The sequence below is a fragment of the Rutidosis leptorrhynchoides genome, chromosome 3 (genome assembly GCF_046630445.1).
Source record: "Rutidosis leptorrhynchoides isolate AG116_Rl617_1_P2 chromosome 3, CSIRO_AGI_Rlap_v1, whole genome shotgun sequence".
NCBI lineage: Eukaryota > Viridiplantae > Streptophyta > Magnoliopsida > Asterales > Asteraceae > Rutidosis > Rutidosis leptorrhynchoides.
Window position 1 is genome coordinate 176,137,768 of NC_092335.1, and position 27,582 is coordinate 176,165,349.

The 27,582-nt window shown below is 33.5% G+C and overlaps 1 protein-coding gene and 1 pseudogene across 1 annotated transcript; both read left to right on the forward strand.

The window, feature by feature from the left end:
* Positions 1-8,600: 8,600 nt before the first annotated feature.
* On the forward strand, positions 8,601-12,145 carry LOC139897041 (heat stress transcription factor A-4c-like). The gene is made up of 3 exons (XM_071879681.1): positions 8,601-8,851; positions 8,968-9,248; positions 10,500-12,145. The coding sequence occupies exons 2-3, from the start codon at positions 9,042-9,044 to the stop codon at positions 11,424-11,426; spliced, it is 1,134 nt and encodes a 377-aa protein (XP_071735782.1). The 5' UTR covers positions 8,601-8,851; positions 8,968-9,041; the 3' UTR covers positions 11,427-12,145.
* Positions 12,146-17,206: 5,061 nt separating this feature from the next.
* Positions 17,207-27,582, forward strand: LOC139900620 (probable sugar phosphate/phosphate translocator At1g06470; annotated as a pseudogene).

Consider the following 27,582-nt stretch of genomic DNA (forward strand, 5'->3'; position numbering starts at 1 on the left):
ACTCACAATAATCATTATGGACAAGAACGGCTATGTCCCACCACTACGGTCACAAAAACGGCTATGTGACATCATTACTACGGGCAACTATCAATGTGGACAAAACGTCTATATCTCACAACTATGGTCACCAAACGGCTATGTGACACCATTTCCACGGGCACATAAATCATATACATACATATATAGATATTCCACTCACCTTGAAGTCTTGAAGAATGCTTCCAAGTAATCCGCAACTCGCCAATGGAAAGTACCTATTCCATTACCACAATTACAATAATACACTTAGAGTGGATTTACAAATCAACCCAATTCGTCACTAAGTGCAATTTCGACCCAAATGTACTTCCAAGCACAAACCGTGCCCAAACTAACCAATAGTCACTAACACAAGTGAGAATGGTCCTAATATGCCAATTAAACCCGAACTCAAGTGTTAAACACGTGTCATACCCATTTTGACACTTAAACCCTAATTTTGACCCATAAAGGTCAAAATCTCATTCTTTGCAAGTTTTGACACCAAAACACATTTAACTCGGTTTTATACTTCAACTTAATCCATTTTTAAGTTTATAAACTTCATTAAATCGCCAATTGGGTCATAATCACCACGAAACCCTAATTTGACCCAAAGTCAAAGTTAGTCAACCAAATAACCCTAAATGGGTTCCAATACTTCCATAATCACTAACTTAAGTGATTAAACTAAATTTCAAGTTCTAAACATGGCCAAATAGTTCACCAACCCGAAATCCACCAACAATTAACAACAAACCCGATTACTAGCATCACTAAACCCATTTCATCACCTAAAAGGGTTTCACAACAAATTTACTCAAACCCTAACTTGAATATCAAATCAAATAATTGAAACTCGGAGTTTGAGCTTACCAATACTATCACCGTGTAGCCGAGAACGAAAGGAACAACTTTAAAACCCGAGACTTTGAACGATTCGAGCTTCTTCTTCACCAAAACCTCCAATCTCTCTCTAAATATTTGGAAGGGATGAATGGACATGAAAAATGATCCAAAACTGATCCAAAGTAGCTAATATGGCACACAAATCCGGCCCCATGTGATTTTACCCTTTTACCCCTCATTTAATTTAAATAAAAACAAGGGAGTTCTGTCAGCAGCAATCGGCGCGGCGCGCCCCTACCCCGCGCGGCGCGCGGCCTCTCTGAAACAGATTCTTTTTCATTTTAAACTTTATATAGATAATCCGCGAAACCCAATCTCGAATGTCTTAATACACAAACAAGCAAGATAAATATTCGGGTCTTACATTTTATCTTTGTATCTTGCATGAAACTTGACAAGTTGACTCACATGCTATATTTATCGAGTCGTAACGAGCCATAGGACTAATTGAGCACTTTGACCAATCGTGTTTACCGTTATTGATACAACCTACTTGTTTAGGTCAAGACTAGCAATTGTCCTTGCACACGTTTACTTGTGAAGTAATTTATTACTCGTGTACTCAAGGTGAGATCATAGTCCCACTTTTACTCTTTTAAACTTACATTTGGGATGAGAAAACATAAACGTTTCATTTTACAAAGTGAACACAAGTATGAAAATAAACATTCTACATACGAGTTAGAACAAAATCCTCAATTCGATTATCATTAGTTACACTTGCCGGGTGTAAGCGAGAACTTATGTTTTATGGCCATATGGGTTTGACAAACCCTCATTCGGACGGTTCGCTACCGTTACTTCGGATGAAATATATTTTCGAGAAACAGTGTATGTTCTAACACTATTGTGATGGGGTTCTATGGAAGAAAAGTTAAGCCTTGATAATTGGGTGCTCGTGATAACAATTTTTGGAATGGTTTACTATTATTGAAATGTTATAAATCTTGTGGTTCATTTTACTTACTCACTTACTTACTTAAACCTATGATTTCACCAACGTTTTCGTTGACAGATTTCTATGTTTTTCTCAGGTCTTTGAACGATATGTGATACATGCTTCCGCTCATTATTTTGATACTTGCATGGGATGTCGAGTATATATGCATTTATGGAGCGTTTTTTGGCTACTTTTAAATTGTGTCGCATAGGTTTCATTGGTACTTATAACGTAACTTGTGGTTGAACTATTCTTGTAAACTTTGAAACAATCTTTACATTTGAAATGAATGCGACATACTTTTGGTCAAACGTTGTTTTAAAGACTTATGACCACGTAACGGGACCTAAGTCGACGGCGCCGTCAATGACGTTTTTGTCGGGTCGCTACAAAACCCTATTTTTGTTGGTTGAGTAATTTTGTAGAAGAAGCTCAACAGCATCTAAGGGACAAAACACCATTTGAAATGGATGTCAAGAAGAAAGGTTAAGTACCGAAAATACCCTCACATACTTTGCACATGACCAAATTTAACAGAAAAGTTAACAGACGTTAGGCATTTGGACTATCTTTGCTCTACTTGAAAACCACAGGGACTATCCACACTCAAAACTGATGCTTTGATTAACCGTGCAATATCGTACAAACCATAGGAACTATCCGCGCAATTTTCTATTTAATTTATAATCTATAATCTACTCTTCTACTCTATAATACAGAGTAATAACAATTAATTAATTAACAATAACATAGTAACAACTAGTTTTCGAACCCTCGCTTCGCGCCGGGGGTTCGGTTTTCAATGTATTTTATTGCGTTTAGTTTGTAAAATTATTTTGTGGTTAACGATGATGTCGTTGAAACGCAACTCCAGTCGAACTAAAAGGTATAACCCGTGAAAGATTTAAATGTATTTTAAACTAACAATATATGTGTTGTGATGACCCGGAAATTTCCGATCAAATTTAAACTTTAATCTTTATATGTTCCCGACACGATAAGCAAAATCTGTAATTTTGAGTCTCAAAATTTTGAAACTATAATCATATAATCAATTACCTTTGACCGTGCTCGACGATTCACGAAGTATTGTTGTAAAGAAATATATGAACATATATATATATATATATATATATATATATATATATATATATATATATATATATATATGTTGTGAATATGTCATATGTATATTACATAATTGATAATAGGTACCATGTTATATGTAATTACAAGTTGAAATTATAGTTACTATATTGATATTATTATCATTATTTTATTATAATATTTGTATCATTAATCTTATTATATAAAGTATACAAATATGAAATTTGATAAGTATAAATTGTATATTATTATTATAGTTAGTATTATTGTTATTAATAATATTATGGTTATACATTTATAGTAACTATAGTAATCATCCTTGATAATAATATTATTATTACTAATATATTATTATAAATTTGCATTACTATTATTAAGAGTAATATTATTATATTTATATTTGTTATAAAAGATAACTAAAATCTATAAATATAAAGACAGATCTATGAATATAGATAGGTATATAAATCCAGTTAAATATATATGCTGATCTATTGGAATCAGATACAGCATCTACTCCTTTTTCACATCCCCATCGAGTGTCATCATATTTGTTTATATCTACTTAACTTAATCCATAATAATCGAATTTGATCCAAGTCTGTTATCCATCAACATCTACCTTTTCTATATTAAATATTTCATTGTACTTCTTGTCTATGATAATTCACTGATGTCGATCTATTAGGCAAAACAAAACAAATTATGGTACGAATCAATAGCAATCGTTATTTTTTTATACATTTTTTTTATTTTTTTATTTTTTTCTTCTGTATCTGATGTATCTAATCTGTCGACTACCAATTCAGATTATAAACAATCCAATTTAGTAATAAGAAATACTAGTCGACTTAACACTATCCACTAAATCACAAATACAAGATTTCAGCTTTTAAGTTTTGTAAATTTTATCAAAAATAAGAAGAACACATGAACATACATACATATATTATTATTTGATAAACTAAACTCAAAACCACCACTATCGACCACCTTTACTATCCTCCTCATCTTGATTTGTTATTGTTTAGTTTATTATTCCAATGCCATTGAAATCTCACCCAATCACCTAAACTATCAAAGCCATCTCGCTGTTTGATGTTCTTCCTAATTTAAGCTTATATAACGAATTTATATATCAACACCATCGAATGAGGTTCACTGCAGCTACTCCAGTCAATCCAAAAGAAAACCCACGAAGAACAACCATCTTGATTAACACCCTTTTATATATTCTGTATTTCTTTCCCCGTCTCCAAAGACCCGTTTATGTTCTGCAAACTTCTTCTTGTTCGATTGTAACCCACAAACCAAAACCCACCACTTGAAACCATCATTACCACCTTCATATTTCTTTCTCTCATCCCTCTCTCGTTCCTCTCTCTCTCTCTTCTGCGTACAACCGAAATCATCTTGAAAATAACCACCACTGAAAACCATAGCTATATTTTTTTTTCTTTCTGATTCTTCTTCTTCGTAACAGACTAAACCAACCCAGCTAAATCACAACTGCAGCTACAATATTTCTGTTTTAATTGATATATATAAACAAATAAAGTTGAGGACATGGCGAGAAGCTGTAAAGTCGATTGATATTTATAAAGTAATATCAATTTTGGCCGGTAATCTTTCTAATATAATAAGGGATAATGGATGATAATGATTGATGATGAATATATTGGATGATGACAAGATGATGATGATAAACGATATTGGTGACCGAGAAAGAAGATGTAGACCCGCCATCCTTTTCTTATTTTTTTCCTGCTACGATTCCTTTGTGTCTTGTCTGCTTCCATCGAACAGCAACTCAGATCAAAGAAGCCTTAAGTTGTTAAGTGGACCTAGGATTTTAGATTGTTGGGCCATTGTGAATTCTGTTGGGCCAAAATAATAATGGACCAAGCTTTTGCGGATTAAAAACGTACATAAGGTTTAAGATACAAGTTAATTCAGAAATTAGTAAATGGAGCATATGGTTAAGGGTGTTTGTGGGTGAGCGGGAGGTCACGGGTTCGAGCCCGGGCGCGGGCAGCTTTATTTTTTTTTTGGGAAAATCCTTGTGAGGTAGTTTTTCTCACTATTATTATTTATTATTATTATTATTATTATTATTATTATTATTATTATTATTATTATTATTATTATTATTATTATTATTATTATTATTATTATTATTATTATTATTATCTTTATTATTGTTATTATTATTATTATTAGAATTAGAATTAGAATTATTATTATTATGATCTTAATTATTATTATTATCATTAGTATTATTATGAATATTACTAATATTATTATTATTATTATTATTATGAATTTTACCATTTTGGCATTATTATCATTATTATGAGTATGAATAATATTATTATTATTATGAAAATAATACAAATTATTAATATTTTTGTAAATATTAGTATTACTATCATTTTATAAGTATTAGAGTTATTATTATTAACATAAGTATTATTAATAGGATCATCATTTTTAGTATTAAAAATATTAAAAATCATTATCATTATAATCAAATACAATTTTTATTACTATTATTAATATTATATATTATCATGTATATAAAAAAATATACTTATAAGTAATATTACATAGAAGTATGAATTAATTATATTAACAATCTTTAAATAAATATTCATATATAACAAATTAGGTATTTTAGTATATATATATATATATATATATATATATATATATATATATATATATATATATATATATATATATATATATATATATCTATGTAAATAATAATCAGTTTTCAAACATATATACAAATTAAATAAATAATATATAAAGTTATAATATATGAAATTGTTCGATTACGAATATATGTTTTAATATATATATATATATATATATATATATATATATATATATATATATATATATATATATATATATATATATATATATGAATAATATAGGTTCGTGAATCCGAGGCCAATCTTACACTTGTTCAATGATGTTATATGTATTTTTACTACGAAATACAGTATGGTGAGTTTCATTTGCTCCCCTTTTACTCTTTACATTTTTGGGGCTGAGAATACATGCAAATGTTTTATTAACTGTTTTACAATAATTATATGCGTGAGTTTCATTTGATTCCCTTTTTACTCTTTACATTTTTGGGACTGAGAATACATGCGCTTTTATAAATGTTTGACGCAATAGACACAAGTACCTTAACTGTATTCTATGAAAGAATTATCTGGGATTGGGGTTGATTATTATGACACGCATTAGCCCTCTGTTTCCGTTAGAGCGTATGAGCTCCCGAGCCGGGTGGATGGTTTATTATTTATGACATTTTGGCACCGGTTGTCCTATATTTTATAAACATGTGTTCAGCCGTGGGGTGTAAAGACCGGCATAGAGGTTATATATTTTGAAGGCACATGTATTCAGCCGTGGGGTGAAAGACCGGCACAGAGATTCTATATTTTGAAGGCACATGTATTCAGGGTGAAAGACCGGCACAGATGGTTACTATTATATTGTGAATCCTCACCAGGTGTTCTTCATATGAAAGATATTTTTTGTGCAGTTGGAATGGGACTTCTGCACGTTTTATAATATTTAAAATCTTGTGGTCTATTAAAATGATGAAAATGAAATGATTACTATAAACTAATGAACTCACCAACCTTTTGGTTGACACTTGAAAGCATATTTATTCTCAGGTTTGAAAGAAATCTTCCGCTGTGCATTAGCTCATTTTAAGGACATTATTTGGAGTCATTCATGACATATTTCAAAAGACGTTGCATTCGAGTCGTTGAAGTTCATTAGAGATTATTATTAAGTAAATGACGGATTAGGTCATTTATAGTTGAATAATTATGAAATGGTATGCATACCTGTCAACTTTCAATGTAATGAAAGGTTGTCTTTTAAAAACAAATGCAACGTTTGTAAAATGTATCATTTAGAGTTTAAGTACCTCGTGATGAAATCAATTATTATGAATCGTTTATAATCGATATGGACTTCGTCCGGATGGATTAGGACGGGGCGTTAAATGTGCATCTCCGCGTTTCGCTATGAAATTGTCGGCTTTTAAAATTTAACGCAAAATCAACGTGTATGAAAAGTACCCCAAATATTTAGCGTTTTTTAAAAAGCGTCTGTTTTGCGTATAGCTAGTGACATTGTGTTCCTAAAATTACGATGTTGTCGAAAAAATTTAACTCGTTGCGAGCGAGAAGATATGACCCGTTGAATATTTGAGTGGAGTTTATTTAAGATTTTTTATGAAAATGATTATTTGACACTTTACCCTGTGTTTGGGGGTTGATTTGATTTTTTTCAAAAAAGTGTGAGGGACTTTGTTGGTAGAATGAAATTTAGGTAAAATTAAAAAAAAAGGTGAAAAGTCGAAAATGCCCCTAATTACTATTCAGAACTTTTGTCTATTAGATAATGGGGAGTGATATGTACACAACATTTTTTGGTTATGTACACAACTAATATACTTTACAGTATTGTACAATACAATACTGTAAAGCATGTTGGTTGTGTACGTAAACAAAAAAAAAAAAAAAAGAGTTGTGTAAGATAATATGGTAATTATACCTATATCTAAATGGTATAGTGGAAATGAATAGTCCTATTCATTTCCCCATTTTCAACAAACTTAGCCCCTTAACTTTTCATTAAAATACAAATCGAACCCCCCACTTTATACGTTTATTTTTCTCCAAATTTCACAAGCTTAACCTCCCCTTTTATTAAAATACAAATCGAACCCCCACTTTACTAACTTTTTTTTTTTACTAATATTCAATTTTCACAAACTTAACCCCATAACTTTTATTAAAATACAAATCGAACCTCCACTTTATACGTAAAGTTTTTTCAAATTTCACAAACTTAACCCACTAACTTTTATTAAAATACAAATCGAACCCCCACTTTACTAACTTTTTCTTTTTAAAATAAAACCCGAACGCTAAAAGAAGCAACTTTCACAAAAGGAACAACCCTTCAATGTTATGTCGAAAAAAATTCTTTTTTACAAAATAGACTATATCTAAATGGTATAGTGGAAATGAATAGTCCTATTCATTTTTCCACTTTCAACAAACTTAACCCCTTAACTTTTCATTAAAATACAAATCGAACCCCCCACTTTATACGTTTATTTTTCCCCAAATTTCACAAGCTTAACCCCCCACCTTTTATTAAAATACAAATCGAACCCCCACTTTACTAACTTTTTTTTTTTTTTACTAATATTCAATTTTCACAAACTTAACCCCCTAACTTTTATTAAAATACAAATCGAACCCCCACTTTATACGTAAAGTTTTTTCAAATTTCACAAACTTAACCCACTAACTTTTATTAAAATACAAATCGAACCCCCACTTTACTAACTTTTTCTTTTTAAAATAAAACCCGAACGCTAAAAGAAGCAACTTTCACAAAAGGAACAACCCTTCAATGTTATGTCGAAAAAAATTCTTTTTTACAAAATAGATCAAGACTTTTTTTTAACTCGCATTCAAAACGGAGCCCCCGGCGCGAAGCGAGGGCTCCACAACTAGTTAACAATAAATAGAAAACAAATACGGAGTATTAAGTAGAGTGGTCTAACAGGAGACACATGGCGGCGGTGGCGGCTAAAGTCTACCTGTGTATCTGGCTGCTAACTGCTTCCATTTTGTTTCCAATCAACCCCAAATTCATACTCTTTCATTGTTTATCACAAAACCCTTTTCTACATTTCACTCAAAGTCGGACCCTTTTAATTATTTTTTTATTTCAATTCTAAAATAATCGATCATTCCAAAGCTATTCAATTTCAGTTTTCAGAGTCAACCCATTCATCTTCTTCCCCAATCTAGGTCAAAGGTAAAAGCTTTATTACAAACTTACTAATGATTTTCATCGATCTATAACCCCTTATTCTTACATTTTGTTATTGCAAGCCCTAAGTTAGTAATTTCACGTCTCTTGATCTGGGGCAGGTTGGTTTGATTTTGACTAGTTAAGATTAAGAGTGGATAAGTGGTTAATCAAAGTTAGATTTTTTGTTATTGTAATGGGAGAGGGTTCAAATTCTTCACCACCATTTTTGACTAAAACATATGAAATGGTGGATGATCCTTTGACTGATCATATTGTTTCTTGGAGTCATACTGGAAGTAGTTTTGTTGTTTGGAACCCGCCCGAATTCGCTGGTGAATTGCTTCCTAAGTACTTCAAGCATAACAATTTCTCGAGTTTTGTTCGACAACTAAATACATATGTAAGCATTTTCTTGCAGCTTTTGTGTATGTGTGTATATAATGTTCTTTATATATGGTGTTTGATGTGCGTTTTTAAAGCGATCATTGTAATTTGTAGAATTATTGTATGATAATCAATAGTTGTACCATAAATCAATAATCAATAATCTCTATGATTAGATTTCTAACCGGTTAGACAACGTACATATGATAATCAATAGTTGTACCATAAATCAACTTATCTACCTTATCTGTTTTCCTGTTTGTGTGAAATAGTTGCATACTTAATCTATATAATAACTTCAATAGCACTTTCAAATACCTCCTTAGTGGTTTTACACATTGTCTTACATATTATTATATATGTGGTCATAGCATTTAACATGTTACTTATGTCTTGCATGAATAAGGTATAAAAGGATGTTGAATAGACATAATGGACATAATATGTGCATACTTGTATTAGAATATTACATTTGGTGTAGTTATAATTACTTTTTTTTTTTTTTTAATTGCTATTAGTATTAGTATTAAACCTGTTGCTCTGATTAACACTTGCTAGTTTAAATAGTGTAGCTTCAGTGTTTGAAATATATAATTCAGCTATTAGTTGATTAATCAAAGCCATTAGGTGCCTAATTAAGGAAATATAAGCTGCAATATTTAAAAATTCTGGAACGGACTCTATCATCATGTACCACACATTGTTTTTTCATGTTATAGTTGCTTGTAGTTGATGAAACCTTTAGAAGAAGATAGTTATGAGAGAATCATGTCATATATATTTACAAGAAGGGTGCTACTATATAGGCCTAGAAATATATGCCTAAAAATAGGTATATCCATACAATTAGCATTTTTCTTACCAGAATTAGCAATTTTGTGGAACGAAAACCAAGTGGGCGAATATTGTTTCTAAAACAAATAGGAGTGTATAAATTTTATCAAACAGCTTCTTGTTGGTAAAACGGTCGGTAAATGGTAACCCGGTAATCTGCGTAAAAAAGTACTCCCTTTTTTCTAGGTAGTCTAAAACCTTATATGTTTATCCTTCAAGCTTCTTTTTGGTGTTTAATGTGTACCTTTACATTTAGCCTTACAACCTAAAATTCAAATATTCGAAGTTTTAAATTAGTTTCGAAGAGCATTATAAGTAATTTTTGCAAATAAGAAAGTTGCACACATAAATTTCACTGTAGTTAACTACAATGCTTGTGATATTCTATTTTGTTACTTATAAATTCGAATAAATTTGTTATATATTTTTTCAGGGTTTTAGGAAGATAGATCCCGACCAATGGGAATTTGCGAACGATGAATTCATAAAAGGACAACGACACCTTCTTAAGAATATTCATCGGCGGAAACCGATCCATAGCCACTCAACGCCGCCACAAGGGATTTCATCATCTACGCTATCTCCATCCAAAAAACAAGAATACGAAGATGACATAAAAAAATTAAAACACGAAGCTAGTTCTCTTCGAATTCAGTTACAGACACACAAGCAGGAAAATCAAGAAAATGAACATAGTTTGGTTTCTTTACAAGAGCGGTTGAAACACATACAATCAGAACAGAAGAAGATGATGTCATTTCTCGCTCAATTACTCGAAAAACCGAAAATTTCATCCTCACGTTCGAAAGATTCCGAAACCAACAGCAAAAAGAGAAGGTTGTTGATATCAACGTACTTACAACACGAAGCCAATGCAGATGAACACGAGAATCTTGATCCTCATGCGTTAATAAACAAATTAGAATCATCTTTAAGTTTTTGGGTGGAATTTATGAAGGGCGTAAATGAAGAAACATATGATTTTGGTTCAAGATTGGATCGTGCGTCACCAGATTTGAATAAAACTGATAGTCCTACAGTGTCTTTGATTTACATGCATCCAGATTCTCGAGTGAAATCTTCAGGGATTGATGTGAATGCAGAACCTGGTGGTGCTGCTACAGTTGCCGCTAGCACACCGCCAGTGCCACAAGTACAAACGGGAGCGAATGATGTTTTTTGGGAACAGTTTCTGACCGAAACGCCAGGTGGCGGTGATACACAGGAAGCTCAGTCAGAGAGACGAGATGTAATTAAATCTTTCTGGAATAATAACAATAACAATAACAATAATAATGTAGATAAAATTACGGAGAAGTTGGAAAATCTTAGTCCTTCAGGTAAGGTTGATGTTCGATGATTTTAGTGAGTTTCGGTTTAATCTCGACATGCTTACTTGTTTTCCTTCTGTTGTGATCGTTGTTGAACGTTTTATAAATAGTAAGTTAACTGTTTTAGAATTCGGATTGTATATTATTTGGGGTTGTGGTTAGCAGTTAACTGTTAACAGTTTTGTTATGTTTACAAGAAGTGTGTTATTTCATTAATTTGATGTGAACAAGAATTTTAGTGTTAAAATATTATATCAAGTCCTCAATTGAGCTCAGATATCTTTAATGGTATATCGTGGCTTCATTTTGAACTTGACGTGGCGGTTAGTGACGGATCGGTTAAAGGAGTTGTGGTTGGAGATGGCAGTCTAAACACTTCGTGCTGGAACCATTATTTTTTCTATGGGCACAGGTTATGGGTACGGTTATGGATCCAGGTTATGTGAACAGGTCATCAGGTCTATTCATGGTCATCATTTTTTTTCGAACGGCTATATTGGCATCACCCAGAAGGGACTTAACCACCTTCGCGATCATATCTTTAGTCGCGTTATGTTTCAGTGTGACGTGGCTAGTGACATTTGGAGAAGGTACGTCTTTGGACTGATGTGTATATGCCTCTCGTCCATTATTGGGTCGACTGGGTATTTTGGCTCGATGCTTGGTGAACTTCAAAGCAGTGCAAAGTCAAGTTATATGCGATATGTGCTTTCAAGGTGTGGGTTCTTTGGAAATTCAGGAATGGCATTCTCTAAGAAATCGGATGTTTATGATTATCTTTGTAAAATTTTCTTATACTGAATTAAGTGTGGAGGTAGTGTTAATGTTTTGTTGGAAGTTGGAACATTGATTTTTAAAGCCCTTGTAAACTTTATGGCTCATTCTAGAAACAGTTTTGGTTTGTTTAAAAAATTTTATGTTAAAAAAAAATGGTATATAGTGGCTTATTTTAACTTAGGTTGAAAATTATTTATTTGGAAAAAGTTCCCATTCAAACCTTTGGAATCTCGATAGCAATTTAATAAAGGGACAATAATGCAAATACATTTTTAAAAAAATACTAGTGAAATGACTCGTGAAACTACGAGTTTGTTTAACGAAATAGTCTAATAATATGTTTTATGTATTAATTGAATGTAAATGCTAAAGTCATTTAGTTTAATGACCCGTGAAACCACGGATTCCGACTAAAAAACATGACGTTGTTTATACGAACATATAGATGTACTTAACTTTGTCTAATAAATGAACCACATTTATTCTCCCACCACCTTATTCCAATTTTCATCACAATTACTATTTTCCTTGTCATAAAAGCCTACATTATAATCTTTTATTGAGACATATATTTTGCATACATATGTAACGTAATTAATTTCGTAACGAGAACTCATATTTGAATAATAATATTATAATAAAAATAATTATAATTATAATAATAAACAATAAATAATAATAAAGTTTGTTTAAAAATTGAATATTTATATAATATAATTAATACGGAGTAATATTTGGTAGTAATAACATGTCTCTTGAAATTTTCTAAAATTTAAAATACAATTATTATATGAATGCTATACAATATGCTTCAAAGTTTGTACTTGCGTTCATGAGGTGTTTTGTAAAAGATTGTACAATTTAATATTAAAATTTGTACATATGGTCACATGAGTGTTTTATCATAAAGTTATACATAATGATTCAAATATTGTACATATGGTTATGGTGGTGTTTTATCATAAGGTTATACATAATGTTTCAAATATTGTACATATGGTCATGGAGGTATTTTATCATAAGGTTGTACATAATGCTTCATAATTATACAATTAACATGTTAAAATTTTTATTAAATACAATTAATTATTTCAATGACATCATCATGGGTAGCTTATAATTTTTTTTTAATTTTTTTAATTTTAATAATCATTATTTATGACATCATTATTTTAGAGATTTATTAGATACTACATAGATTATATCAAAATACACATTCGGAAAAAAATTGTCAATTTACACTATCGGTTTTCGTGCATACGTGTGTGCGAACGAAGTTGTTATGGAGATTAGGGTCGTGCATAAAGAATAAATCCAGGCGTAAATAGTACATAAACTAAAAGATTAGGGTCGAGAATGTAAAAAAGTGAAATTACCATGCACTTTAAAGTAATTAGTAATTAGTAATACACTTTTTCCGCATTTTATCATCTTTTCGTTTTATTTTGACAAAATCGTGACGTTGGTCCCTGAACTTTGTTCAAAACAGCACGGAGAACCTTTATCTATTTTTTTGACCTCGTTGACCTTGAACTTTCGCTTTTTGACACGGATGACCTTATGTGTAACTGCTGTTAAATTGCTGCCGTTAGTACCAGTCACGAGCTTATCTCGTGAGGGTATTCTGGTCCCATCAGTTTTATACTAATATTATATTTTATATTTTTATATTTGAATATTTAATATATAAACCGTCGTTTGCTATTCCCTGCAGAAGCGTGCTTGCTGTTTCATCAAGAACAAACCATACGAGTCTGTTTAAATGCTACGACTGATATAATCGCTCATAACACCAAAATCCTATTTCACAAACGATCAAACACAATTAAGATGCCGATTGATTCCTTCTATTCGATCAGAGATGACTACGGGATTGAAAAATTGATGGAACTATATGGTATAATTTTTTTTTCCATCTGTTGAAACGATTTTTTTTCATCTGTTGAAACGAATTTTTTTTTAATCTGTTGATGGAACCATTATGATATTATTCATATTTTAGAGTGTTAAACCATTAATGTAATTAATCTGTTACCTATTAATAATTTGTTCTATCAGTCCACCATAATTCTTATTAATTGTTTCTATGACTTCTTTTGTTTCAGTTGATAATCCATCAAAGTTTACAGTAAAGTTACATCATGATGGTGTGTTGACTAAACCACCAAACATACAATATTTGAATGGTCATGTAATATTATTTGATGGTGTTGATAGTTTTGATTTTAATGTGAAGAGCCTAGAAGAAGAATTAGAGTGGTTAGGATATGATATGTCTAAAGTGGTGAACCTGTATTTTTTGTTACCTGACTGTCATATGGACAATGGATTACATAATTTTAGCAATGATGAAGATGTTAATGTATTAAGGAGTTATGTTGTTACTCACAAGGAGATTAGCATGTTTGTTGAGCATCAGGTTGGTGTAGTTGGCTCAAGTCAGTTTAGTTGTGTAGATGATCAACCAACACAGAACCCTAGTTTAGTTGATGATGTAGTTGGATCAAGTAAGCTTATTGGTGTAAATGATCAACCAACACTGAATCCTAGTTTAGTTGATCATGTAGAAGATGAACAGCCTAGTATTAGAGTTGATTATGAAGGAGATGACCTTGATGATGAGGACTATATAGTTGACAAAGATAATGTATTCGAAGATGTTGATATAGACATGTCTGAATTTCATTTTTCCATTGACAAGGATGTTGAGTTTATGGGTCTTGCTAGCCAACTGGTTGAAGTAGGTGAATCAAATGAAAAACCGATTGAAATAGATGAGTTGGACAATGATGAGTTTCCTAGTGATCATGAGGAAGGTGATGCTGATGAGAGTATGAGAACAAAAAAAATACAGGAAGCAAGACAGCAGGTTAAAGGTGTTGAAGATGATAGCAAATCTTATTTTTATGTTGGCCAAGAGTTTGGAACTAGAGATGAGGTGAAAGAGCTTGTGAGAGTGCATGCAGTTGAAATAAGAAGGCAGCTAGTGTTTATAAAAAATGAGGGTAACAGATTACAAGTTGGTTGTGTTGGAGAATGTGATGAAGATGAGGTAGTAAAGAAAGGAGAATGTTCACAAGTAGCTGAGATAAAAAACACCAAATGTAAAAATAAACAGGTTATTGAAAATGAAGATGGTAAAAAGAAGACATGGAGAAAAAGGAATTTGCAAAGGGATTGTAAATGGTCCTTATATGTTTCAAAAGTTGCTAACAAAGAGACATGGAAGGTAAAAACATATAAACCCATTCATAAGTGCCATACTTCACGAAACATCAAACAATGCACATATGAATTCCTTGCTTCTAAAGTTGTTCACCAAATTCCAAGTAACCCAAAAATTCCACCAGCAGCAATTAGATCACAGTATCAGCAAGAACTTGAGTTGGATATTTCAAAAACTAAAGCATACAGGGCTCTAAAAGCAGCTAAGAAAGCTATTCAAGGTGATTATGCAAAACAGTATGCTGAAATAAGGGATTACCTTGAAGAACTTAAAAGAAGCAACCCTGGTACTACTGTCACAGTGTTAACTGAACCATGTCTAGCAGATGCACCCACTAGAACTTTTAAAAGATGTTATGTGTGTTTAGGTCCTTTAAAAGAAGGATTTAAAACATTATCCAGGGACATACTGGGTTTAGATGGGTGTTTATGTGTAACAGATTAATTACATTAATGGTTTAACACTCTAAAATATGAATAATATCATAATGGTTCCATCAACATATTAAAAAAAAATCGTTTCAACAGATGAAAAAAAAAATTATACCATATGGTTCCATCAATTTTTCAATCCCGTAGTCATCTCTGATCGAATAGAAGGAATCAATCGGCATCTTAATTGTGTTTTATCGTTTGTGAAATAGGATTTTGGTGTTATGAGCGATTATATCAGTCGTAGCATTTAAACAGACTCGTAGGGTTTGTTCTTGATGAAACAGCAAGCACGCTTCTGCAGGGAATAGCAAACGACGGTTTATATATTAAATATTCAAATATAAAAATATAAAATATAATATTAGTATAAAACTGATGGGACCAAAATACCCTCACGTGATAAGCTCGTGACTGGTACTAACGGCAGCAATTTAACAGCAGTTACACATAAGGTCATCCGTGTCAAAAAGCGAAAGTTCAAGGTCAACGAGGTCAAAAAAATAGATAAAGGTTCTCCGTGCTGTTTTGAACAAAGTTCAGGGACCAACGGCGCGATTTTGTCTTTTATTTTTCATTATGTTATTTTCTAGGCGAAAAAGCTCAAGAATAGAGTGTAAAAGGTAGACACGACCGCTTTGAAATACAGAAAACAACGTTGACAACTAACCTAAAAATATGGTATAAAAATATGGGTGATGATATGTACACAACCTATTTTTGTTATGTACACAACCATCATGCTTTACAGTGTTATACTTTACAACACTGTAAAGCATGATGGTTATGTACATAACAAAAATATGTAAAGCATGATTGTGTATATGACAAAAATAGGTTGTGTACATATCTAAGACCCTAAAAATATACATCCAAATCCACCCACCCACCACTTGATTCTTTCTTTCTTTTTTCCCACTAGATCTCTTTGTATTTCTTAAATTTTCACAATTTTATGAACCTCATAATATGCCCAGATATGTTTTTCATTCATTTTTGATTACTTGCTTCTATACTTACATAAGCTGCATATATATGCTTTATGTAACTTCGTTGAACTGCAGCCTTTAATAAAAAAAGAACTTCATTGAGCTGCAAAAAATATAGATTTCTGATTTATAACATCCGATTAAAGCAGGTGAATGCTTACAAGACATGGATCACTTGAATTTGTGAGCTTTGTATCTCATTTTAGAAGATCTTGAAAGTTGAAATTTAGTAAACTAAAGGTTGAATTTTTATGGGGTTAGGGTTATTGAAACTAAATTGAAGAGATTAAAGGCTTTAATTGAAGAAAAATTGAATCTTGGATTTGGGTTTGTTTCAAGAATTGTGTGGCATTATGAGAATTTGAATCTTGATGTAAAGTTTCAAGATGAATGGTGGTAGTAGTGATACTGAATTAGCTCCTACTCTTAGTCCTAGAAGAGTGAATATCAACGAAAAACATGTTTCGTTCGGTATCGAGAACGATAATTCTAATGGAGAGTTGAAGTACTCGAATGCGAAATATATTGCAAGATCCAAGAGTCCTATTATCGTTGCTGATATAGTCAAGACATTGTTTTTTATCCTTGTTTGGTATACATTTAGTACATTCTTAACATTGCAAGTCTACTTGTTATAATTACTTTACCAAAGCACAATGTTAATATAAATTCTAGGATTTTGCTAACAACAGCACGCTTTAATGTGTTGTACAATTTGATAACTGCCATTTTTATGTGTTGTACACAACGATTACTTATTACTTATATAATGGCAGCTATCAAATTGTATAACACATTAAAGCGCGTTAAGGGCCGTCGTTAGCAAAATCTTAAATTCTATGTATTAGTTTTGTAATGTGTGTTTTGAAAATGGTAATAGGTATAATAAAACTTTATTGGGAGATGATATGGGGAAATTTCCTGCCTATTCATTTTTCGATGCAAGCTGTTTTTGCTAACGCGGTTACGTACTTTTGGTCCGAAAGATCTCAATCGATAACTATGTCATGGAAGGACTACTTTATGAGAGGTAAAAAGCTATAAAATAAAATATTGTTTAGTTTTGTATTCATTTTCTAAGCTTTTAGAGGTCGCTATGAGTTTATATTTAGTATTGTTTTTTTTTGGCTTGATATTGTGGATGTAATACTAACGTATGTTTGACAGATCCGCTTTGACTTTCACAGTTGTACCAACAGCTCTAGGAACAGCACTGGATATTAATTTAAGCAACGCATCGCTTGTTTTTATCTCTGTTACATTTGCTACCATGGTCTGTTAGTATTATTTACTCTTCACTTTGTTTTGAGAAGGTGAGAATAAATTCGTAACTTTTTTTTGTCCATTTTGCAGTGTAAATCAGCTGCTCCGATATTTCTCCTTATATTTGCTTTTGCATTCAGGTAATATTATTCGTAAATCTTGAAAGGCTACTAATTATCAAAGAAAAAATTATTTTTAAATTTTAACAGCATATACATATCAATTTGTTATGCAGGTTGGAGTATCCAAGCTTTAAGCTTTTAGGCATTATGTTTTTTTTTTTGAACGGCAATTTATATTGAAAACCCGAAACATACAAATTTTTCTCACAAGATGAAAACATAACGATACTGAGCTAGAATCCTATGCTTACATCAAACACACAATTACCCAATTAAAAGAAAAATTATCGACTAAAAACTTGGGGATTATGTAGCCAATCGAGCCAATCAAGCTTTTTTACTTTGCACCTTTTCTCGATCCACTCGTAGCTTTTGAGTTGGATATCACATAAGGCTACCGGAGGAGACCAACACGTTTTCTTGAAAACCATTTGGTTTCTGTTTTTCCAAATGAGGTATACACTCGTCCATATCAATCCTTGCCAAATCATCGCACCCAAATCCAAAAAATGTGAATAAGAGGACTCGTCAAGTAAAACATCAAGACTTTGAGGTTGTGCACCCAAACACCACCAATTGAAGACTTTTTCCCAAATGACCCGAACCTTTGTACACGAAAATAATGCATGATCCACCGTTTCAACCACATCACCGCATAAAGGACAAAGAACGGAATGGAGATCAATACCCCGCTTATCAAGTTGGGATAAAACGGGAATTCTCTCCCTTCTAACCCTCCACACAAAAACGCCCACCTTTTTTGGAACCAGTTTGTTTCTTAAGGTTGCTAAACTCGACCCATTTGAAGACAAGCATGAATCCATGATAAGTTTTGTAAGAACATATGTTGAAAAAGAGCCCGACCCGCATAGCTTCCAAGACCACCGATCCTCCATACCATTCGCCATTTTAACCCCTGCGATCAGCCTTTCTAGTTCGAGTAGTTCACCCTTCGTCCTTCCTGTAATATCACGAACCCATTCCCAATTAGAACTACACTTGCTGCCATCCCATTTAATCCGATCCGCCACTTTTCCATTAACGTTAGACTCTAACCGCACCAATCGTTTGAACAAATGTTTTACAGGTTTGTCATTTATCCATACATCGTCCCAAAAATTCGTCATTTTACCATTGCCTAGAACCTTCGAAAATGAGTTGGAGAAGTCCACTCCCATTCCATCTATCTCATGACCTGTTTTTACAATATTCCTCCATGTAGAATTAGAGCATGAAAAAGAAGAACCCCCACCCGTAATAATTGACCCCGACGTCCCAAAAATACTTTTAATAACACTAACCCACAAGGAGGTGGGTTCGGTAAGAAACCTCCACCACCACTTGCCGATTAGTGCTAAGTTTTTGAATTTAAGAGAACCAAGATTAAGACCACCATCCGCCCAAGGGCGAATGACGTCATCCCATTTTACCCACGAGATTTTTGCCTCGTCACCCGCCTGACCCCAAAATTTTTTTCTTCTCACACTCTCTAATGTTTTAAGCACGCAAGGCGGGGCACGGAAGAGCGAAAAGTAGTACAAGGGCAAACTATTTAGAACCGAAGAAACAAGTGTCAAACGTCCACCGAAGGACATCGTACGCGCTTTCCAATCCGATAATCTATTTTCGAATTTATCTATTACCGGCTTCCAACTTGAAAATTTATTCATCTTAGCACCAATTGGCAACCCGAGGTAAATAAACGGAAACATCCCAACATTACACCCAAAGGTATTCGCCATACTTTCGACCTCATTTTTATCAACTCCCACACTATAGAGACCACTTTTGTTGTAATTAATTTTTAATCCGGAGCACAACTCGAAACATTTTAGTAATTTCATAAGGCTCTCAATATTATCCAAGCTCCAATCTCCAAAAAACAAAGTATCATCCGCGTATTGTAAATGAGAAATTGGAATATTATCATTACCAATCTTCACCCCACTATAAAGATCATTTTTCACCGCCGATTTAGTTAACCAATTAAGGCCCTCCGCCGCAATAATAAAGAGAAAAGGTGAAAGCGGATCGCCTTGTCTCACTCCTCTACCGAGTTTGAATTCTTTAGTTGGAGAGCCATTCACAAGAACCGATATTGAGGCCGTCTTCAAACAAGATGTTATATCCACCATCTCCATTTAGTACCAAATCCCATAAAACCCATCATATCATCCAAAAATTTCCAACTAAGACTATCGAATGCTTTTTCAAAATCCACCTTGAACAACATGCTTTTGATTCGATTATTTTTTTAAAAACTCTAACGACTCATTTGCAATAAGAGCACCATCCATAATATTTCGTCCTTTAATGAATGCACTTTGCTCAAATCCCACAAGATGTGGGATTACTTTTCGAAGCCTTAATGAAAGTAGTTTCGCAATGATTTGTAAAAACTACCAATCAAGCTAATAGGTCTATATTCATTTAAACTCACCGGGTCTGTCTTTTTGGGAACAAGTGTGATAAATGAAGAATTACAACCCTCCGATATTTCGCCCTTATCCCAAAACCAATTAATCGCCGCCACCAAATCTTCACGAATAATAGTCCAAAACTTCTTAAAGAACCTCATATTAAAACCGTCTGGACCGGGAGCTTTATTACTAGCACATTCATTGACTGCTCCCCAAATTTCTTCGTCCGAAAATCTAACCTCCAGGCCATACGATTCATCAACTGTTAATTTCATACATCCAAGCCCCATTTCCGAGCATGTCTGATCAAATCCAACAAAGGAGGTGAACTGGGCCTGATCCACTGAAATGCAAAATGCCTGGAATTGTTCGGCCCAGAAAGATTGTCTCCAACCGGACTGTTACCAGCATTATGCCCACCCGTAATTCGGTCATGTCCAAAATGATTAAAACCACCCAAAATTCTAGGCCTGCCAAAATTTATTTCTTGAAATTGCTTTTGGAAATGACCGAAAACTTTTTCTTTTACCAAACTTGGATCTTCTACCCAAACCTCATCAATCGTGATACCCCTCAATGTACACTTATTGTACTTCCTTCTAATCGAAGTATGAAAGTATTTCGAGTTTTCATCCCCATCGAGTATCCACTTAACCTTAGCATTTTGTTTCAACATATTGGATTTAACATTTTCTTTCTCAACCCATTGGCGTCTACACTCTAACCATTTTGCATGCTCCGCATCGCTAAGAGATTGACATTCCGCTTTTAATTCCCATTCCATCGCTTCATTTTTTAATACAGTCATTTCATTGTCCAGGGGACCGAATTTTGAAGCACTCCAAGATTTTAGAGATGATTTAACATTTTTTAGTCTATCCCTAAACATACAATCTTTCCTTGTCCCTCTAATCGGTTGTTCCCAAGCATCTTTAATAATTTTATCCACCTCAAAACAATTAAACTACTCATCGAAAACTTTAAAAGGCTTCGGCCCATAATCAAAAACTCTATCTCTTAAAATCAATGGACAATGATCCGGAAGGTGGCGATCTAGAGTAATAATTGAGAGGTCCGCCCAATGACTAATAAAACCATCCGAAACCAAGAACCTATCCAACTTACTAAACTTTACCCCATCATCACTTATACGTGTGAACTTTCTTCCACTAATTGGAATCTCAATTAAACAATTTCTTGTAATGAACTCATTAAACCTATCGGCCCGACTTTGGTGAAATTGTGAATTCAAACGATCTGAACTAAATCTAACCTCATTAAAGTCTCCACATAGAAGCCACTTAGAACTAATGCTACTCAATAATTTATCTAATAATTCCCACAGTAACTTTTTGCAACGATCCTTGTGCGGTCCATAAACATTAACAATAGTTGAATCTTCCCCGTTTCTTCTCCATTTTCCCGTAACCACTAAAAAGTAAACACAACTTGTGTAACTCTCTACTTCAAACTCACTTTTATCCCAAATCACTAACAAACCCCCCGATTTACCAACCGCATCTTTTTGAAGAAACCGAAGATTAGAATTACCCCATAATGAGTGTACCCAATTCTCAGAAACCGATTTACATTTTGTTTCTTGAAACACTGCTAAACAAGGTCTCTCTTTTAAACACATACTACGCACCCACCAAAATTTCCCTTTGACCGCAAAGCCCCGAACATTTAACGAAAGAATCTTCATGAAAAAACAATATCAAACGAAACAAAACAAGGGAACGAACTTACTTTGGAATTGAGGTGGACCACCTCAATCCGATTTGCTCCCCATATTTTTTCACCTCCTCACTATTGAGCGATTTAGACTTGCCATCATCCTTCTTCTTAGCACCATTCTTTTCACTTTTTGAAATCACAACTTTCCTTCTCCCAATTTTCCCACACGTTCTACAATTATACGACTTGCTTTTAGCACAATTAGAATCACACTGGTTTTTGTTTTTTAATCTCATAATTCTTGATGCTGCTTTACAATTAGACATTGCCACCACATAACAATCGCTACAATAGGAGATCTCAGTCGTCCTTTTTCGTGCCGTTTTTGGCCTTGTCCTTTCTTTCTTCGACAATCGATCAATATGTTCACTCTCACTTATGGAATTCTCCTCACCAGAATTTGGGAATTTAGAACAGTCATCCTTATTTCCCCTACCCTCTTTGTTAATTCCCAACCCAGATGAATCACCCATACCCGCTTCTGGACTAGTTTCCTGAGCTTTGGCATCCAGTCCGTTAATATTGGGCCCAACAAATACTTCCTCACAATTATTATTTTCTGGGCTCACATCATTCTGAAACTCTGAAGGCCCATTTACCTTTGTCCCATCATGCGAAGTCGAGTCACTTTTTTCTGGACTGGTGGCATTATTGAAATTAGAACAATCATAATTAGCGGAGTTAAAACCCTGCCTTGATTGGTCAACATGAATGCATGCTTTGCCTCCCTTTTTGAGATAATGGTTACTTCCACTCTCATCATTAAGTTCAACAATGGGAACCACATCATCATGATTGCACGCTTTGTCTACCTTTGGCCCAACATATCCTCCTTTATCCATCCCTTGTGTATCTCCAACAACCTCATCATCATTGCTACAGTTGACATGAATTTCAAAATTACCAGATTCTTCATCTTCGATGTTTAGCCGTTGAGAAACAGCCGGAGAAATTATCTCTGCCGGAATATCATCCTCTTGACCTTTTGACTCGCCTGAAATTTTTGAATCATCAGAAACATCTTCATCACTTTTAAGGACATCATTCAAAAGACTAAACTCATCATCATCAGGAGATTTATCATCATCCATATCACTAAAAACTTCATCAGAATCAATACAATCTGGATCACTGTAGTATGAATTTTCCTCTGGAAAACACTTTTGACAAGCATGAACACACCCATCAGTTGTATTTTTCTTATCCGCCATCTTCACCTCTTTGATTTCTTCATTAACATTGATAAAGTATATTTTGGACTTATATTTTAACTTTAGAGAATCTTTAACAATTTCCGGTTCATGAAGCTTAATGAACACTCTGCCATTTAACAAGTATTGGTTGCCGGTAATAGAACAATTCTCTAGAAGATAAACTACACCATACCATTCGGCAATCGACGTGAATGTTTGATCTGACCAACAAGGTAGTGGCACTCCACTGATTGAAATCCAAGCCATACGACCTTCTGGCCAGGTGGAAAAATCCCACTTGCATATCTTGTGAATCCACTTGTTTAGTGTGAGTTTGCCTTCAACTGCTTTTTCCACAGCATCAGTTGAAGATAGGATCATCATAATACCCAGTCCCCCGAGACGCTTAACTTCTACATCCGCATAGCCTTCAGCCTTGAGAATCGTTTCTAGATTTTCAAGGATTGTTGGATTTCTTGCATCAGCCACAATTGCCCTATTCAATAATTGGTTGTTATCATTACATGAGTTTTCTTTGATTTGCACCACCCTATCCTTCTTTTTCACCTCAAAAGATGGCTCAGAACTCGCCTGTCCAGTTTTGCTTTTCCTCGATTCATTGAGAGAATCACGTAGATCTCTCTTATCACGACCCAAAACCTCTTTGAACGGACGACCATCTTGGAACTTATTAGCATTAAAACCCTTATTTACTCTTACGATTCATAGGAGGGAAATCATCTTTTTGTTTAGGAGCCCTTACCGTCGCCATGAATATCTTAATTCTAGAGTCCTCAGATTCGTTAAACTTGATTGATTCAAGTGAATGCAATAATCTGGAACTATCAGTAACATCTGCAAACCTCACAAAGGCGAACCTTTTACCGTTTTGAAGTCGTCTCCCAGGTACATAGACATCTCTCACCATTCCATATTGTTTGAAGATTTTCCAAAAATCGACAACTTTCGAATCCTCCGGAAAATTGAAGAACATGTACGATGTTAATTGGTTTCGATTCAACCACCCGCTGCTGTAGCTCTCATAGTTGCCGTTGTACCGCCCTCGAACTCCATCCGTCCCTGCCCTTGACGTGCCTTGCCTCACTTTCTCACTTTCTCTCTCTCTTGTTTTTCTCTCTCACTCATGATTTCGTTTGTTGCTTTCTAGGTGCGAGCCTTCCCGAATCCTTGTTTATATCCTTCGTTGAAGTTGTTTTCTTTTGGAAAACAGAGTATTCGTTTTTTGGAAGAAATAAAATATAAGATCTTTTAGTTACTAAAAAAATGGTTGGAGACACCCAAATTTCGGTTTGCGATGAAAAGGAAATAATATAGGCGAATTCTGGTCAACTAGACAAAATGGTTGCTGATTTAGTTGTGGAGTTAAAAATTGTCTTTATTAAGCATTATAGCTTATGTGTCTATTGATCTTTTAGGCATTATGTTGATTATATCACTAGGGGTTTTATTAACGGGTATGATATTTTATTTCGAAAAAACTGCCCCTGTAAATTTGAACTTTAGACGGTTATAACTTTATGTAATATCATATGAACAATAGGCAGTAACAAGTTACATGCTACTTTTTGATTACGTATGACAGTAATAACAATTATAAATGACACATTTTGGTTTTTCTTAATACCCGTAATAATCTGTTACATCATGATCACAGTTGCAAGAGAGACCGAATTTAATTTGTGGGGTTTCATCTTTGTCATGCTTGCGGCTGTTATGTCTGGTTTTCGTTGGAGCATGACTCAGATCCTGCTTCAGGTACAGATCGAATCTTATTAGGATCATTAAAGGTAGCATTGGCAAAATGGTCGGTTTAAGTCAATTTGTCCAGTATTTATGAAAATTCTGATACATAATTATTGTTTCATATCAGATTGCAACGGTTATACTGTTTCAAGAATATAAAAATAAAAGTTTAATGCTTTACAAGTACAGTTTGAGAAATCCTTGACACCCCATTATTAAAAACGCAAATCAACCCGTTTAAGAGTAAATGGGTTAAATTTGTCTCCTCCGTGACAACTATATCAAAATTTCCATAATTTATTTATTTTTTACTCTTTCATTTCTTTGAATTTATTAATTTACTCGAACGTGGTTGAATCTTTGCTGGGTTGGACAACAACAAATGGTCCACTTTGATTTTCATCCAAACTAAAGAAAGAAGTCTACGGTAAGCACTTTATTTCTATTTAGAAATTTACTGTACTGTAATATTGTTATTGTTCATTTTGGCATTTACATAATAATAATTTATTGTTTATAAACAGGCTTGAAAAATCCTCTTACTTTAATGAGCTATGTCACTCCTGTAATGGCGTTGTTAACTGCTTTACTATCTCTCGATCTTGACCCCTGGCATGAATTCAGAAGTAGTAGCTATTTTGACAGCTCAGCGCATATTGTGAGGACGTTCTTCCTTGTGCTTTTTGGAGGAACTCTTGCCTTCTTTATGGTAATAGTTTTTTATAATACACACTGTATATTTTTAAATTCCAAAAAGATTGTGATATTACAAATTAAAAAAAAAAATACAATAATAATATTGAATTCAGTAAAAAGTAAATAGTTTCTATGGCCAGTTGAAAAAATTGAATAACCCTTAAAGTTCAATAGTAAAAAGTGAAACTTATATGAAAAACTATCAGCACCGTTTTTATTTTGTTCAAAGACTTGGCTTTTCATACTTATTGCAGGTATTAACGGAGTACATCCTTGTTTCAGTAACAAGTGCAGTAACAGTGACTATAGCTGGAGTTGTAAAGGAAGCTGTCACTATACTGGTATGTATGATGCAATTTTTAATGCGTGGATACTACAATATGATCAATAACTTGCGCTTATGTAACAAAAAATTATTAAAGTTTGATGCAATTTGGATTTTGAAATATGGTAAGCGAAAAAGTAATTTGCATACGCTTTCAGCTACGTTTTTCATACCCCCACGAGCCCCTGACCACCATTTTAAGAGACTCGCGTAGCCCCATCCTCTGCTTAATGATGTCGTTAATATTATTATCTCAATTTTTTTTTTTTTTTTTTTTTTTGGTTGTGCGCTTTAAATGTCGTTATGTGATTTTGAATAATCAAGATCGTATAATCAATATTATATAGCAGGTTGTAGGAGATAGTGTTTGTATACACTTGCTTAGCCCTAGCCTAATGATACTGCTTCTAATATGGTTCTCTCAAGTTTTATACATGTGCGTTTTAAATGTGATAATGTGATTATGAATAATCAAGATCGTATAATCTTATAGCGGGTTGTAGGAGATAGTGTTTTGATGTGCCTTTCTTGTTTAACATTATAATAGGTTAATTAATTTGTGAGTGCAGATTCTCATTATTCATGTAATTTTTTTTTGGAAAGCTGCGTTTGAAATCACTAACGGGGATTGAAAACCACCCACCTGATAATTTTCCACGCACACGCGCGTTTTTGGACGGAAACTCGAACCGCATAAGAGGGACCCGATTCATCAATCCATACCCATGTGGATCGAGCCGAATTCCTACATACGGGTCGGTAAAACTTACCTCACGGACTATTTACATAGCCAGGAATCGAACCCTGACCTGTACCGTGCCCAATACCCAAGGTACTGGGGTTGAACCATTCGGCCACGAAGGCGGTTCTCATTATTCATGTAATTGATACCTAGAATGACCTGTTAAAAGAAAAAAAAAAAAAAAAAAAAAAAGAGCTACTTTACCCATTAAGCTTTTGGATTATCTCAATTGGCAATCTATAAACGTAAACAGAGAGGGATCGTTGTTTAGGCTACCCAGAGAAAGTCGAGCCTTTTTGGCTCATTTGCAACTTAAGCATTTTCATATTTTATTAATACAACTTGTGCATTTAAAGCATATTATTATTTGCTTAAAGAATTTCATGTTAATCTTCAGGTAGCAGTGTTTTACTTCCATGATGAATTTACATGGCTGAAAGGTGCTGGCCTGGTCACAATCATGTTTGGTTGTGAGTTTATTCAATTGGTACAACAAGTAA

Bases quoted from the DNA above. Each gene is read 5' to 3' on its own strand.
- LOC139897041 (XM_071879681.1), top strand. From the start codon at position 9,042: ATGGGAGAGGGTTCAAATTCTTCACCACCATTTTTGACTAAAACATAT. The intron at 9,249-10,499 runs GTAAGCATTTTC...ATATTTTTTCAG, and splicing joins TTCGACAACTAAATACATAT to GGTTTTAGGAAGATAGATCC.